This window comes from Gadus macrocephalus, chromosome 6 (assembly GCF_031168955.1).
Source record: "Gadus macrocephalus chromosome 6, ASM3116895v1".
NCBI classification, from domain to species: Eukaryota; Metazoa; Chordata; class Actinopteri; order Gadiformes; family Gadidae; genus Gadus; species Gadus macrocephalus.
The window spans coordinates 6430414-6446050 of NC_082387.1; the positions used below are offsets into that span (position 1 = coordinate 6430414).

At 48.6% G+C, this 15637-nt stretch overlaps 1 protein-coding gene across 2 annotated transcripts; it reads right to left on the minus strand.

Annotated features, from left to right (window-relative positions):
• Positions 1–262: 262 nt before the first annotated feature.
• On the minus strand, positions 263–15521 carry rusc1 (RUN and SH3 domain containing 1). Of its 2 annotated transcripts, XM_060053709.1 has the most exons (12): positions 15239–15521; positions 10379–13715; positions 7223–8269; positions 5972–6094; positions 5795–5871; positions 5187–5361; positions 4857–4962; positions 4698–4744; positions 4080–4612; positions 3759–4000; positions 3075–3242; positions 263–2965 (listed from the first exon to the last, which is right to left on the minus strand). In XM_060053709.1, the coding sequence occupies exons 2-12, from the start codon at positions 13587–13589 to the stop codon at positions 2800–2802; spliced, it is 5895 nt and encodes a 1964-aa protein (XP_059909692.1). In that variant the 5' UTR covers positions 13590–13715; positions 15239–15521; the 3' UTR covers positions 263–2799. The 2 variants fall into 2 exon arrangements, with proteins under 2 accessions (XP_059909692.1, XP_059909693.1); XM_060053710.1 differs by lacking the exon at positions 7223–8269.
• Between the last annotated feature and the right edge of the window lie 116 nt (positions 15522–15637).

Below are 15637 nucleotides of genomic sequence, written 5' to 3' on the forward strand. Positions count from 1 at the left end.
CATGTCCATTCAAGCGGCCGTTATTCAAACTAAGTGCATTCATTCCAATAGACCTGCTCAGCTTTTTCTTCCTTATTTCTTATTACAAAAAAAGACAAGTGAATCTACGAATGAGGACGCAGCTCATCTAGTGCGCTGCCTGGACTGCAGAGCACTAAAGGAAAACTAAAAGGGATTCCAGTGAGGTTGCTCAGGATTTAACGATATGCTGAATGACTGAATAGTAGAGAGAGAGGCAAAAAACAAGTCAAACAGACGAGTGTTCGTTTGGTTTTCGTTAATTTATTTAGTGTATTTACAAACAAGCACATGCAGAAGCTGGACAGTGATTGATACTATATGGGCACTGTAATATACACAACAGTAGGATACAGGGTAGGACTAAAGGGCAGGCTACAAGACACCATGGGGAGAGAGAGAGACTAGGAGCAGAGAACTAAGAGAAACACAATAACCACTGCCACACACATCTCCACACAACAAACACCAGTGAAAGCGCAGATGTGAATACACAATGGAGTCACTCTCCTCTGCGCACATCTCTCCACACACACACACACACACACACACACACACACACACACACACACACACACACACACACACACACACACACACACACACACACACACACACACACACACACACACACACACACCAGAGAGATAGTTAGAGAAACAAAGAAGGTGACAGCTCTAGTTTTATCATTCAGGAAACCTCAATACCAATATATTGCACATCCAATAAATTAACGATTTTCTAACAAATAAATTCTGGATATAAACTTACATTTGGAATTTACACTTTGAACCAAAAAAAGAAAGTTTTTAATTACAACACAACTAAGATGTGTAAAACATTTGTAATCGTAGATGACTTATAGATGAATTATGCATGAATCTTGGATTCAACATAATGGCAACAGTAATGCAAGCTTGCTGTGTTTCACCAAGTACTTTAAGTCTTTTGCACTTCATTTTAAACTAATGCTACTTATACTATTTCCCCAGACTGTTGCTGTAATGACAATAATCTCATGCTACATGGCATTGGCATAAGAACATTGGAAAACCATCAGGGACTGATGTTTAAGGGCCCAATAAGCTGTTCTTGAGCATGAATCTCGTCAGGCAACTGTAATGTTTTGTTTATGTCAGAGTCATGGCATCAATTGTAGGCATTTTGTCTTTTTTGTGAATTAAGTTAGACTTTGAGTCCTAATATCTTTTAACACCAGGCTTCAAATATGAACTATGTCCAGATTGAATGAAGACCAGGGCATAAAAAAAAAAAAAGAGGAATGACAGCTAGCAAATCTACGAACTAACAAATTAAAATACTGCTTATAATTAACATTCCAAATAGAACATTGAATCACTTGCACGTGTTACCACTTCTACTACCACTATCATTAATATAAATTATCAGGATGACCACTCATGGTCAGTAGAGGTAAATATGACCGATGCACACTAGGAGAAGACCAGCCATCATACAGTTAGGCTTTACAGTAGCATCCAGTCACACGCACTGCATCCATTTCAGTTAGAAGACCAAATTAAAGTTGCCATGTTAAATCAAAGCCTAATTCAGTCTGGCGGCCGGGGTTTAGGAGAGAGTAGAAATGACTGAGCTTCGAGAACAGCTACAGAGGTTACAGCATATTGGCATCCGACAGTACTCAGTATTCTGTGATTATATACGCATGTATGGGCTAAGATAGTTCCTTGCATGTGTTGCAGTCAGTCAAAGCATTCGTAGCACGATACAATGCAAAGTGCTTTATAAAGGTATGAGCCTAAGTTTTACAAGTCTACGTGTATATGGGATTGCACCATTGCAACAAACAAAAGCAGGATTTGCTGGATTTCATACTCATAGACACACACACACAAACATTTCATATTTTCCTTGCATGTATGACGGCCACCGAGAGAGTGGCTGCATTTTTTTTTCCATTTTGGACGATGTAAACAGTAGATCAGAACATTTATTTATCCTCGACTCGTGAATATTGTTCCTCTATCTTTTTTTCAAGGTCGATGTGATCAATCTCTTTTTCTCCCCCTTATAATTATTTCTCTATATATATTTATATCTTGTGTGTGTATACATTTTATATATATTTTTTAAATAGTAAAATATATCAGCAGGACGATGTCACGACACACAGGAGCCGGTGTGAGCGGTGGATGGGGTGAGGGGGTCGTCAGATCACACAACACAACTACTGGTTCACTACATCACTACTGTCACTCAACAGGGACCCCTCGCCCGCCCCCAAACCCTCCTCTCCCCCTGCACATCCAAATTAAACTTGCTACCGCACAATCAAACTTCAACCCCATTGAGAAGTGAGTTACCCATCTGAAAGTAATTGGATTTGCCCAAAGCGCACTTTGTCTGTGCACATCACTCATTTTCAGATGGGTGGCTGACAAGGGGAGTCTACACATTTAAAAAGGGACACGCCACCCAAACTGGGGAGAGAGAGCGACTCGCTCTCAGACAGGGACGCTGCTTTCCTCTTGAGTCATTACTTCAGACCATCTGCTATCCATTCAGGCGGGGACAGAGAGCAGAGTTTGCTCCAGATGCAAAAAAACACGGAACAGATGGTGGTGAAGATGGAGAACACCAGCATCACATTAAAAACCCAGCGTGAATTTTTCTCCTCCAGAGTAGTAGCGCATCATTATCATCATCATCTCCCGGCTATACTTCCCCCTAAAATATTTTTTTTTGCATTTGTTTTTGTAGATTTTGAGGTGACTGACAGTAGTGATTATGTGGCTGGAGTCACATTATAAGTGAGGTGTAGCCAATCGGTACCAGCCCCTCTTGTTCTCCCTGACGACAGCGAATCCAGTCCTGGTCCACGCCCTCCAGCACCACCAGCTCCTCCCCCTTCTGGAAGCTGAGCTCGGACCCCGTCCCGGAGTGGTCGCACAGCGTTCGCACTGACCTGAGGGGGATCAGAGCCTCATGTTTCACACAATGATCTCAGCAACCACAGAAGACTCGATACTTTACTTAAAAACGAAGCCATTCCTTCTCCTAGCGTCTTTTTTTACCTGAGTGGCCGGGGTTTCTCCTCTATGTTCTGTGTCTCCACCTCTTTGGCCTTCTCTGGTTCTCTCTCCGTCTGAGGCTCCGGCGCCCTCTTCAGTGTTGGCAGGGAACTGCTGCTCACCATGCGTGTCAGTGCAGTGACCCCGGGGCCCAACCACTGTGAGGGACGCCTGCAGAGAGACCATCAAAGATAAAACTCTATTACTATACAGTACAACCATTACAATAAGCTCCATTAATATACAGTACAACCATTACAATAAGTTCCATTGATATACACTACAACCATTACAGTAAGCTCTATTAAGATAAAGTACAACCATTACAACCATACATAAGCTCATTAATATACAGTACAACCATACATAAGCTCTATTAATATACAGTACAACTGTTTGGTGGAAGCTTTTTTCCATGCACCTTAAAAAACCACAACAGGATAAACACTAGCAATGTTAATACTATGCTTTGGCAATTAAGCGAAACATTTCTAGAGTATGTGTAGTGGCTAAAGGGGGCTCCCCGACCCTTATGAACTCGTCATTAGGGTCGTGGTGCCCCTTATGAGTCCCTCTCATAAGGTTCTCCACTACACCATTTTATAATTTAAAAACAAATCCACTAAATCCCACGCAGCCTAGCAAAGCATTTTTGCAGGTACGAGGTAGAGACCTGGCTTGATCTACCTGGTGTGTGTCGGGGGACCCACGGGGCTCCTCCCGGCACCTTTGGTGGCTCCGAAAAGACGGCCCAGCCCCCAGGGGACATTGTTAGTGCTGTCCACCCGAGGGAAGTCACTTCCTGTCTGGGAGTAGAGCTCTGTGCCTTCCTTCCCCTGGATCTGGCCCGCGGGGAGACTCATCTCAGACAGGTTGCGACTCAGGCGCCCTCCCAGGCGCATGACCGCCTCCCAGCTGTCCTGGATCACCTGCGTGCGAAGGGGACACGTTACTGCAGCTCGAGGTAAACCCTGAGGTCTGCAGGCTCCGAGCAGCTCTGCGGTGTACCTGTCCGGCCTGCTGAGTGAGGCTGCCGTCGTCGATGGCAGGCGGGGGCAGATCTCTGATCTCCTTCTCCTGCACCCACAGGAGCTGGGGGCTGGTGCGCTTGACACTCACTGGATTCTTCAAGGGCGGCGCCTCCCTATGGGGGGGCATCCCTGTTCCTTGATCATCTGAACTGGCCACGGATGAGGAGCTGGTTTCACTAGTGGCTTCCTTGTGCTCCGAACCTCCCAAGTCAAGCTTGGACAAGCTCTCAAGATGATTGCTGCTGCTGGAGCTGCTGCTGGCCCGGTCCCCCTTGGACAGGAGCCCCTGGGGGGAGAGCCTGAAGCCCCCCGCATCCTGAGCGGGCAGGCTGGAGAGCTGAGGGCTGTGGTTGGCCGGCTCCAAGTGGTGATGCTGGAAGAGAAGGTCGAGGTTGAAGGTCAGGAGGCTGAGCGGCTGCAGCAGCAGGAGCAGCTCTTCGTACAGCGTCTGGCCCGCCATGGAGGACAGCCGCATGAAGGAGGAGGGCTGGTAGAACGTCTCCAGCACATCTGGGAAGAGCAAATAGGTCCTGTTTAACTTACTGGAACATCTAAGGAACCATATGTGGGGGAGAGGAGCGAGAGGAGTACGTACCATTGCAAGACTGGAGGTGAGACAGCCAGAAATCAAGAAGCTTGGTACTGAAAGACAGAAGGAGAGGATTGAAGAGACCAGGAGAAGACTGCGTATGAGTACTGAACTAGATATCAACTGGACTACACACGTCAAACAGAAACAATCTGTGGGACGTACTTCAGCAGGCCGAAGAGGAAGGCGTTGAATCGCTGTTTGCTCTGTTTCAGCTGGGGAAGCTCTCCGACTCTGACCTGGAGGTTGAACACGGTCTGGGTGTTGGGGCCTATGGGACACAGGGAGGAGGGGAGAGAAAGAAGCTAAGCGGATTACAAAGAGAAAATAACAGGCCGTTTTCGGCTCTTCAGCCCCAATCAATATCCAGTTTGTCCTGCGTTCATTTACCTTGGAAACCAACACGCATTGAGTGACACCGTGGGAAAGAGACACGAGACAGCGAAGGAAGAGGAAATGTGTTGTAATTTCCCGAGGAAGAAAGGCTTTCACTACCTGGCTTTGTTGAGGCCTGGACCAATCCCCAGGCTGAGTTTGGCCTCCTGCCTGCAATCACATCACATTGATGGGGCTTGAGGCCATCCAACAGAAGGCCGTGCAAGGCCGGGCAGAGGCACTGCAGCACCAGACGGCCGAGGGTTGGGTTGACACTGCTGTCTCCCGAGAGAGCCTGGAGGAGGAGGAGGAGGAGGAGGAGGAGGAGGAGGAGGAGGAGGAGCACAGAGCCGGAGTGGACAGATGGGAAGTGAGAGAGGAGAGATGGGGAGGGTGTGGGGATTCACGAGAGAAAGAAAGGTAGTGTATAGGACACAATAGGGATGAGGAGGAGGAAGGACAATGGGTTAACAGGAACCTAAAGTAAGTACACAAGAGAACCTAGTGTTCTACAAGGTTCTCTAAGGAGAGTTGAATACTGTGCTATTTGCAAGAGACTGAGACCAGAAGTGTATATAAAGATGCAGAACAAGCAGAAGAAAGAACATTTAAACAATTAAATATAAAAATCAGAATACACAGTACCAAAGATTAGTTATAATAGTGATCGGAATAAAAATCTATTGCTGAAATTAATCTAAACTTAGTTACAGAAGGGTTAGTCTCACCTTCTGAACCACAGTCCTAGAGGAGCTGAACTGGGCCAAGATGGCTTCCACTGCCACGCTCACCGCACTGACAAGAGCTGAGGAGCACAGCAACGCAGCCTTCAGTTAGACAACCCAGCTGGCAAACCAGAAGAACAAGGGCCCACTAAACGGGGACACCCGATCTCACAGACGTACCTTTCTTCTCCTGCAGTAAGACGGAAGGAAGGCCAAAACCTCTCACCGGGATCTTGACATCTTCCCCCATCCAAGAGGAGCAGTCACTCTGGGTAGAGCCAGCGAAGGAGACACTGTGGACCGCTGCCATGGAGAGTAACCAGGGTGTTACCACAGAGTCAACAGCACTGAAGACATACATGTTAGTAGCATTAATAAAAGTAATGCAAGTTAAGCCATGAGATGCATTGGCGAAGCCAGGTAGTAGCAGATGGTACAATTCAGGTCAGTAAAACATGAGCAAATCCGGGAAAATAATATAGCATTGCATCGCCTCTCAGCACAGGCTGAATCTGCATCTGTAGAGCTGACGTTTAGAAGTGGTCTAGAGGAGATTCTAGACCCTTGATTGAGTTTACTGTTAGTCATGCACTAATCTCAAAACACATTCTGACAGCGTACGATGCATCTAAGTGAACACAATGCCAGTTGTTCAGTTATCCACGCACACACGCACACACCAGTGCAGGTTTAGGGGAACATTATACTGGATGCAACATAAAGTAAATAAAAAGGTATATACTTAAAACACACAAAAAGGGCAGAAATAATTTATATGCTTCTATGAATATTGTGAAGAAATATGTTAAAGTTATATAAAGGAATAACATAAAACAGAAATGAACAGTGCGTTAGTTAATCATGGAGGAGATTAGAAAATGCTTTTGTAGAAGGATTCCATTTCAGTTAACATGATTTTGAATTAACATGATCATAAAAATCTGCTTCAATAAGCCTGCTGGGGTTGGCGTGAAATGAGTCCATTTAGGTACACCATGCAAGAACACATGACAATGGAAATTATATGGAAACATAGATGAAGAATGGACAGACTAAAGGAAGACATTCAAAAGTGATCAACAATAAGGAACAATCCAGAAGCTCTCTGTTAGCAACAGCTGCTGCTTTTCCCTTCCCAGGACAGTTTGCAGATTTGAAAAGGCTTCCACAAAGTATCATGTGACCAGCAGGGAATTGGCTTTTGACGGACAACATGGCTGTACTTACCCCATTCTTTCAAATCTGCAAACCCCCAGGGAAATACAAGAGGGGAAAAGCATAAGGGCTTCTTTTCAGAGTAGAGACACACACACAGAGAAAAATCCCCAAGATGGACAGACAGCCATGCACGCAGGATGTCAGACAGACGATGCGCAAGACATATGGCAAAGAGAAGAAACCAAGAAGAGAGAAGAGAGAAAGAAATCTTACTGGACGCTCTTGGCTTCGGGGGAGCCTGTTGGCGTTTAGGGGGGCGGGGAGGGGCTGTGCTGGGCGGGGGAGCGCGGGGGGGCGGGGTGGCTGTGCGGGGCGGTATCGGAGGGTACAGGTAAGGGTAGTAGAGGGGAGCGGCGAGGGCAGGCAGGGTGTGCGAGTGGGGACAGAGCGGGGAGCTGAGGCCTGAGGCATCCAGCCCCGGAGGCAGAGCTCCAGGGCGACGGGGAGGGGAGATGGCTCCGATGGGGGACAGGCGCGGCGGGGCCCCCCTGTGCAGAGGGCAGCTCTTAGGGTGGTACAGGTAGAGGCCGGGGAGCGGAGGGAGCTCCTTTGAGGCCCTTGCTGCGTGTCTGCTGCCGTCCGAGGAGGAGCCGTGTGAAGGTCTGTGTTTGGCCGAGCTGCCGGGGCACAGGGGCCCGCTGGCTGCCGTTGGCGTGCTGGAGTACGTCAACATGACGTCCAGGTTCTTATACGGCGTGGAGCAGCCGGCCGCCTCCACGCCGCCGAGGCACACAACGCCACGGTCAGGGGGCGAGCCGCCCCGCTTCTCTGACTCATTACAGTACAGCGAGTCAAAGTGACTGACGGGGTCCGACTCAGCGTCGTCCTGCGTCAGCTCCCTATTGATATGTGAATCGTCGGCACGGCGACGCGCCGACTCTGCATGGCGAGGCCCGGCCTCGCTCACGTGGGTTGCACCGCGGTCGACTACAACGACGGGCCCCCGTTTAGAGGAGACACAGGGGTCACTCAGGCGCTCCGCGTCTGTGGCGTGGTGATAACGGGGTGTGCTGCGGCCAGCGCTGCCGGCGTGGCTGTGGGGTCGGGGGTCGGTGTTAGGCCGGGGGTCGGTGTTAGGCGTGGGGGCAGTCTTGGACCAGGTGTCGGTGTTGGACTGGGGAGCGGTGTTGTGCTGGGGGTTAGTGTTGGGCTGGGGGTTGTAGTAGCCGGGACGGTAGGGCGGTTCAGAAGCATGGAGGAAGTAGGGGGAAGCCGGGGGATAGTTGCGGGTCTGGGCAAGGGACAGTGGGGGTGAGGACACTGGTGGTCAGAGGTAACAGGCAGGCAGAAGGGGACGGGTTCGGGTATGGGGACGGGGGGACGGGGGTAAGGGTGTACAAGCATGGTCATATGAGGGACAGGAGAGTCAGAGACAACCGTTGGAAACACCCGGGTGGAATGGAAGAGGTGGAGGGTGGCAGATGGACAGGAAGGAGACAGAGATGGAGAGAATGTTAGTCCACAGAGGAGATCCATGGACACCTTCCAATAAAACAACAGTCTTCGTTTCACGTCATGCAGTAATGTCATGTTTAAAGGAGGATGAAACTGGGATGTCCATTGATTTCTGCTGATTATCAATTTCAGATTACTGCACATATTTCCTCTGAATGTCCACCATTCAGGTTTCGTTCAATTAAGTTTTGCTTTGATTTGAAAACATGAACAAGAACAATAACTTTCACAATCGTGGAGACAACAAAATCAGACATTTCCATATTGTTCCACACTCCTTTAACAACATTTCAAGCCGTGTGGTTTCTGAATGCATATTGATGCGCACACAGGGCATGAAATTCAATGGAGATGAATGAAAGTCACAGCTATGATCTTTCTGCAGTACATTTTCTGCCTGGATAGCATCAGTGAGCAGTGGATAACATCAACGTCCGGGTGATAAACCTATTTCCTTTACTCTGTGTGTAGCTTTCCTCTTCCTCTCTCCCCACCAAACCCCCCCTTGCTCCCTCCTCTCCCTCCCTCTGTCTATACTGCTGAGTCAGTGGGTAGAGAGCAGTGGTCTGTTCTTTCTGCTTAGTCACTGGGTCTATCTTTGTTCTGAGGCTGGAAATACAAACTCAATTACAGTGGGTCACCTGTGAACCCTAGTCTATTGGAAGAAAAACAGGCTAGAGGGCAACCATACCTTGAAAGAGTTCCACTGTCAGTTTAGTGAAACTAACACATGATACTTCCTGTTGCTGCTGCAACAGCGCGCTCAGTAATTGGTACACACACAAGGACCCACCCTTCGTGTTCTTAAAGGGCCACACACCTTTTTTGAGCACAAGTTACTCAATGGTTACCTTCATTGTAGCAAAGGCGGAGGTAAAATTGAGAGCGGGATGAATATCATAAGAGAGATTTTAACATTTTATATTATTTTCTTACTTTTTTCAGTTAAGTTAAGTTTAATTGGGAAATGCAATTTCAGAATCAGAACGTTTATATGTCTTTTTTAAATCAAAACAGACCCATTTTCTGGCTTCTCCCCATTTTGAGAATAAAGGGAGAGTGGGCTACCAAGAGAAACTAAGGAAAGAGGGAAACAGCAGTAGAAAAATGTAATGGTGACTCACTGTGCTATATAAATAAGAAATATACTGGAGGTAATGTGCGACTGAACAGATAGGAGAGGAGGAGACGATGGGGCAGAACAGCTTGAGGTAGAGACAAGGAAAGAGGGAGGAAGTGATCGATCAGAATATGATATGGCTCGGACTCCCATAGTGGGCACTACTTTCCCTTCGCACGATTTTTGACGAGAGGATGAATAATTGAATAAGGCAGAGATGACATCACATTCCAACAACAAGAACCTCCGCCTTCTCCTCACAATGCCTTGCCATCTCAGAGAGAGAGAGAGAGAGAGAGAGAGAGAGAGAGAGAGAGAGAGAGAGAGAGAGAGAGAGAGAGAGAGAGAGAGAGAGAGAGAGAGAGAGAGAGAGAGAGAGAGAGAGAGAGAGAGCTGTTAGGTCCTCTCTCCCCCTCACTCTCCATCTGTTCATCTCCATCATCTGCCCAGCTTAGATTTGATCCGCGGTCCAGACTGCACTTATTGCAGTCTTAAGTTACTTCGATGAATCTCCTTGTTGGAATATTCTCCCTGTTCAGACACAGGCAGTAGGGACTGGCTACCCTGGGCAGTCCCTACATACACTCGCGTTGGATAAATATTCTGATGTCTCATTTTATTATTATTATTATTATTATTGTTATTATTCCCCATCATTTCAACATTGTGATTGGATCAAAATAGAACGCTTTGCATTAAAACTACTGACACGTTCAACCACGACCACGACACCACCTTTGTACGCACACTCTCACATCGTTATCTTCTGACCAAATGATAATAATCACACTCACGTGCAGTTCTGGATTCCAAAGTCCTCCCTCCGTCAGCTCTTCCCCTCACCTCCACCTCGGTCTCCGGCTCCTTGGCGCTCTTCTCCGCACCCCTCAGCCCCTCCCTCTGCTTCTCCCGATCCTCGCCGCTGGTCCACAGGTTGCCGTCGCTCGCCGAGCAGCCCATCTTCTGCGTGGCGCAGAGCTCCGCTTGCCTGCCCTCCTCATCGGCCCTCTGCAGCATCTCCTTCAGTGCGTCCATGGATGTGAGCGCCGGCGGGGGCTGCATGAAAAAGGCCTGGGCCTGGGAGGTGTACTCCCACTGGTGGTCGTCCCCGTGCACGTCCTTCTTCTCCCGTCTCCACTTGAGGTTGTAGAGGATGTCTGGGTCGGGGGTGATGATGGTCGGGTCCGGCTCTGGGTCAGTGATCATCTTGGTTTGAAGGCAGTTGTTGCGGCTGCGAAAGCGTAGCTCCTTAAAGGTTGTGACCTTTGGGCCCAACACGGTAGATGACCCTGAGGAATACGTCAGCTTCTTTGGTGTGTCCACCTCAGCATTTGCCATCTCCAGGGGTTGAGGCAGCAGTTGGGCTTCCTTATCAGGTGTGAATGCGATGAGCCAATCAAATCTCTCGGGCCGTGCAGAATTGGCTGAAAGGGTACAAGCTTTGGAGGGGGGCAGGGATGGAGGCACAGGGGGGAGGGGCCGGGGAGGCGGAGGGGGAGGAGAATCTGAAAGGGGAGGGGAGAAGTTGAACGTTTCGGTGCTGTAGTATGCTTCAGACATGAGCCCAGTGGTTCTCTTCCTTCTTCTGGCCATCTCTGTGAACGAGGTGGTTCTCAGTGTGTCGTGGCTCCCATCGTCCTTCTTTCCTTCCCTGACTTCTATCCTTTTTACTGCATCCAGCTCCTCTTTGTTGCTCCAGGCATCTCTGATGACGGCCACATTGCATTCTACACCTTTGAACTGCCGTATTTCTTTGGCCTCGTTAGACCTCAGAGAAATGGTGTGGCCGTCCCCCTCCTCCTCTAACTCTCCCACACAGTCACCAAGCTCTGGGCTGAGTTTAAGGAGCTCGGCCTGGGTTAGCCCTGCCAGCATCAACAGCTTCCGAATCTCCACATCTAATGCATGGAAGGAGGGCGGAGGGGGAAGAGGGGGTGGTTGTGGTATTTCAGGGGGAGAGCAGGACGCCGATGAGCAGGAGACTGAGATGGTCGGCGGGGGAGGCAGAGGAGGAGGGCGTGTGGTGGGAGGGGGCAGAGACAGCGGGGTCTTCTCTTGCAGGGCCTGCAGATTAGCCAGCCGCTGAGCTTCCTTCCTGGCCAGGTGGCGCCTCCGAGGGGGAGGGATAGGAGGAGTCGGGGTGGGCAACAGAGGGGGTAGTGGAGCCGTGTAGAGGGTCAGGTATGGAAGGGGCTGGGAGGCAGGGAGAGGAGGGATGGATGGCGGAGATGGTGGAAGGGCTTTTTCGCACCGGAAAGTGGAGAAGGTGGGGGACGAGTTTGGGGAGAAGGTGGAGAAAGTTGGCGTGGGGCAAGTGGAGACAGCGATGGAGGTGGTCTCCCTGCTTATGTTTATGTAAGTGTGGAGGTCAGAGTTCACGCTGGCGTGGCGAGCAGGGGGTTTGGGGGGTCTTGGGGGCGGATTGACGGGGGAAGGAGTGAGGGAATCCGAAACCACAGATTCATCACAATCAGACGGCGCAGTGAGGTCCACGCCAGCATCAGAAAACTCCTGAGACTCTGCCAGTGTTCCTCCACGTCCTTTATACAACTTCCACGACATATCGATGTTCCCCATTTCGTCCAAAACATCGGAGAAGTCCTGCTCTTCGAAATCTGCTAAATCGAGATCTTTCTCATGCAGCCTGGCGATGTAGGCTAGCTTGACCTCCCGGTTGACCTTCTCCAGGTGATCGAGGTGGTCCAGCCGATCTCTCAGGACGTCCCAATGCTGCTCCCCCTCCAGATCCCAATGAGCCGCCTGGATCACCTGACTGAAGCGCTCCATCTTTCCAAACTCCCCTACCGATTCCAAGAAGTCCAACAGACCTAGCTTGGTGACCTCTGAATCCAAATGTCCATGCCCCGTGTAACTCTTGGCTCCCAGGTAGTCAGAGGAGGGGGATGCTGGGGCAGAGGGATAGCCTTCATCAGGGGAGCAGGCATCCAGAGGAGAGCGGCATGCTAGGGGGGAGATATTGCGGTTGAGGGGAAGAGATGGAGCAGAGAGGGCAGGGGGGGGGCGTTCAGGAGCTGGAGGAAGGGGCAGTTCTTCAGGGGTGCCCAGATCATCTTGGCCATGAGACGAGCAGAGAGAGGTGGAGAGATCCGCACAGTCGGACTCCAGGTCAGAGCAGGAGCTGATGGAGGTGGAGGATGAGGAGGAGGACGTAGAGAGAGACAGGTCTAGCAGGGAGGGGGGGCAGTCACAGCACGAGGGGACTAGTGTGTCATCATCATCTTCATCATCGTCATCATCACCCTGATCAACATCCAAATCAATATCCCCACTGCTGTCGTCCTCGTCTTCCTCTTCGTGTGGCTTTGCATTGTTCTTGTTGTCCAATTCAACACTTTTTTCTGCATTTTTACCCTCATGCTCTATAGCAGCAGCAGTAGCAGCAGCAGCACAGGATGCAGCTATGGGCTGTGGCAGGGCCTTTGAGGGGCTAGCCTGGGCCCCTTTCCCTTCTTGCCTCAGTGCCAATGGGGGTGGAGGTGGCTGAAGTCGCATTTGATGTCTAAGAGAGATGGCGTTGTTGTTGTTGTGGTTGTGGTTGAACATGCTGTTGTTGTCCTGCGGAGAGCGGCCATCGCAACACAGGCATGGCAGGCTGGGCTCATTGCAATTAGGATCGAGGGGAAGGAGAGGAGAGGGGGGAGCGGGAGGAGGAGGTGCTGGAGGTGCAACTTTCGCCGCCGCTGGTGCACATGCACCTTTCAATTTGGGTTTAGCTGGATTGGAAGCCGCGACACCCTGTTTCTTCAGGCCCATCCTGGCCTGGGTGACCGGCGTGCGGGGCTGCACGCCCGCCCGGACTCTGGTGTTTTCTGAAGAGGCTTTTGTGGGGCGTCGCGGGGAAGAATTGGTGATTGTGTTCATGTTTTTATCCTCCCTCCGGAAACCAGGGCCATGGGACTTTGGCTCTGCTGCAGTATTAGTCCGCCTGCTTGCCTCAAGGCGCCGAGGCCTTGGCGGCTGGGAGGGACGGGCAGAGGATTGCATTGTGGAATCTTTTTTTGTGCTGATCAATTATTTTGTTGCTATAGAAACAGGGCTTCTAAAGCTGGCTGGAGAGATCCGAACGGTGACTGGCCACGACGCTCACATCATGGCCTTAGTCCTAAGCCCCTGAAACATCAGAGCAGACATACAGTCAATAGGAACGAGGAGCTTGGCCCCAGTGCTCAACAGGGACATTCTTGTTGTTCAACACACGTATCGCCTTTAAAAAGAAGTTTAACTGATCAGGGCTGTTCATTATGGCTCATTATAGATGGGCCGTTAACGCTGCTCTTGGCTTTTCTGTTTCAGCATGAGCTGTGTCCCAGTTGTGGGAGAAATAAGAATGCTGGAAGTAATAATTTTCACTTTTAAATGACAATGAAAAAACAATGCTCACACACACTCACAATACAAGTGTTTTTTAAGTATTAGAAATATGAGCTATCGAAAATGTTTATGGCAATGCATTTTGCATATACTTCAAATACCATATATTTTATATTTATTTAAAGAATACACATAATTGGCTGAATCATTTGTTTGTGTTCAATAAATACAGAGGTTATACAAATATTTTAAAATGCCCTTTGGGATGAGATTCATATCTATTCATCAACAAATCCATATCAATCTAGTTCCCTTTCTACCTAAAGTAGGCCTACATATTGAACATGCTGCTAGTAAATTGTTTTATGAATGTCTGTTATGAATAAAATGTTGTCAATGCATGCTACCACGTAGATAGATAGTTAACCACATATATCACCATAAAGATTTCAGAGAAGAAATGTCATACTCAGCTCACAATATAAAACATAAATTAAATACAATGTCAGGTCAAGACATCCCTTTGGAAATTGTTGACATTTTATTATTAATCACCCATCATCTTGGGTAGCTATTCTGCCTCTTTGAGCGATGGCGTCAATGATATATATATATATATATATATATATATATATATATATATATATATATATGAGAGCCAAGCTTATGAGAAATGCTATCGGATGGGTTAGAGCACTACCTAAAATGACAAGATGCACAACATAAGTGAAGCGTGAAATAAAGCAAGCAACCACATCGCATAACGCCAAGGCTCTTTTGGACAAGCATATAGCTACAGAGGCGTATTGCTTGTATATCCCCTCACACAGTGCCCTTCAAATCAGTGAAGACTATACATCACATAATGCTTGATTACATAGGCCATTTCGTCGGAATGGCCATTATGAACTGGCTCAAGCAATGGAACAAGGTAGCTCTACAGCATAGCAGCCTTTTGATTTGGGACCATCAAACACAGCCAATTTGGTCGTACAATTATTGATCGGAAATTAGCACTGGAGACTGGAGGATGGAGACTGGGGGCGGGGGGGGGGGGGGGGGGGTAGTACCTTAAGCCGCATCGCCCTGCCATCTAGGCCCATCCACCTCCGCCACAAAATAGATGTGCACCCAAAATTAATATCACATTTCAAGTTGATATGAATAATAATACGCTATTAAGGAAGGATTTACCCGGGGAAATGGCAGTGCATGTTTTAGCTGGCTGACTTGAAAGGCATATAAGGTGTAGTCTACTCGGCAGAGCTTTGTACAATACCGTTCGAGATGAAAGTAAAACGGTACAAATGTCATCTACTCACGATTCCATTCGGGTATTGAAAGAGGAAAGAAGTCATCAGAAAACAAAGCTCTTACAATCCCGAACGTGTAGATATTTCGACCGAGGTTCAGACCCACAGCATCTCTGTTCTCGCGGCCACCTCTGAGGCTCTCGTCATCCAAGTCCCCCTCCCCCCCCCCAAGACCACACCCCTTGTGGGCCTATCACAGATCTCTTAGTAATTAACCTTTTAAAGGATCAGCAAGTATTCATCTACATTTATTTTGCGGTGTCTATTTTGTTTATTAATTCTAGGCTGAACATGACAATAGTAGCGTAAATATATCAAGATCACACATGTAGCCTAATATAAATTGAAAAAATCCTATTAAAAAATAATTCAATTTTATTTTTAAAGAATAAACGATTCTCAGTGAAC

Bases quoted from the DNA above. Each gene is read 5' to 3' on its own strand.
- rusc1 (XM_060053709.1), bottom strand. From the start codon at position 13,589: ATGCAATCCTCTGCCCGTCCCTCCCAGCCGCCAAGGCCTCGGCGCCTT. The intron at 5,872-5,971 runs GTACGTCTGTGA...TGTGCTCCTCAG, and splicing joins CTTACTGCAGGAGAAGAAAG to CTCTTGTCAGTGCGGTGAGC. The intron at 5,362-5,794 runs GTGAGACTAACC...CTCCTCCTCCAG, and splicing joins CTAGGACTGTGGTTCAGAAG to GCTCTCTCGGGAGACAGCAG.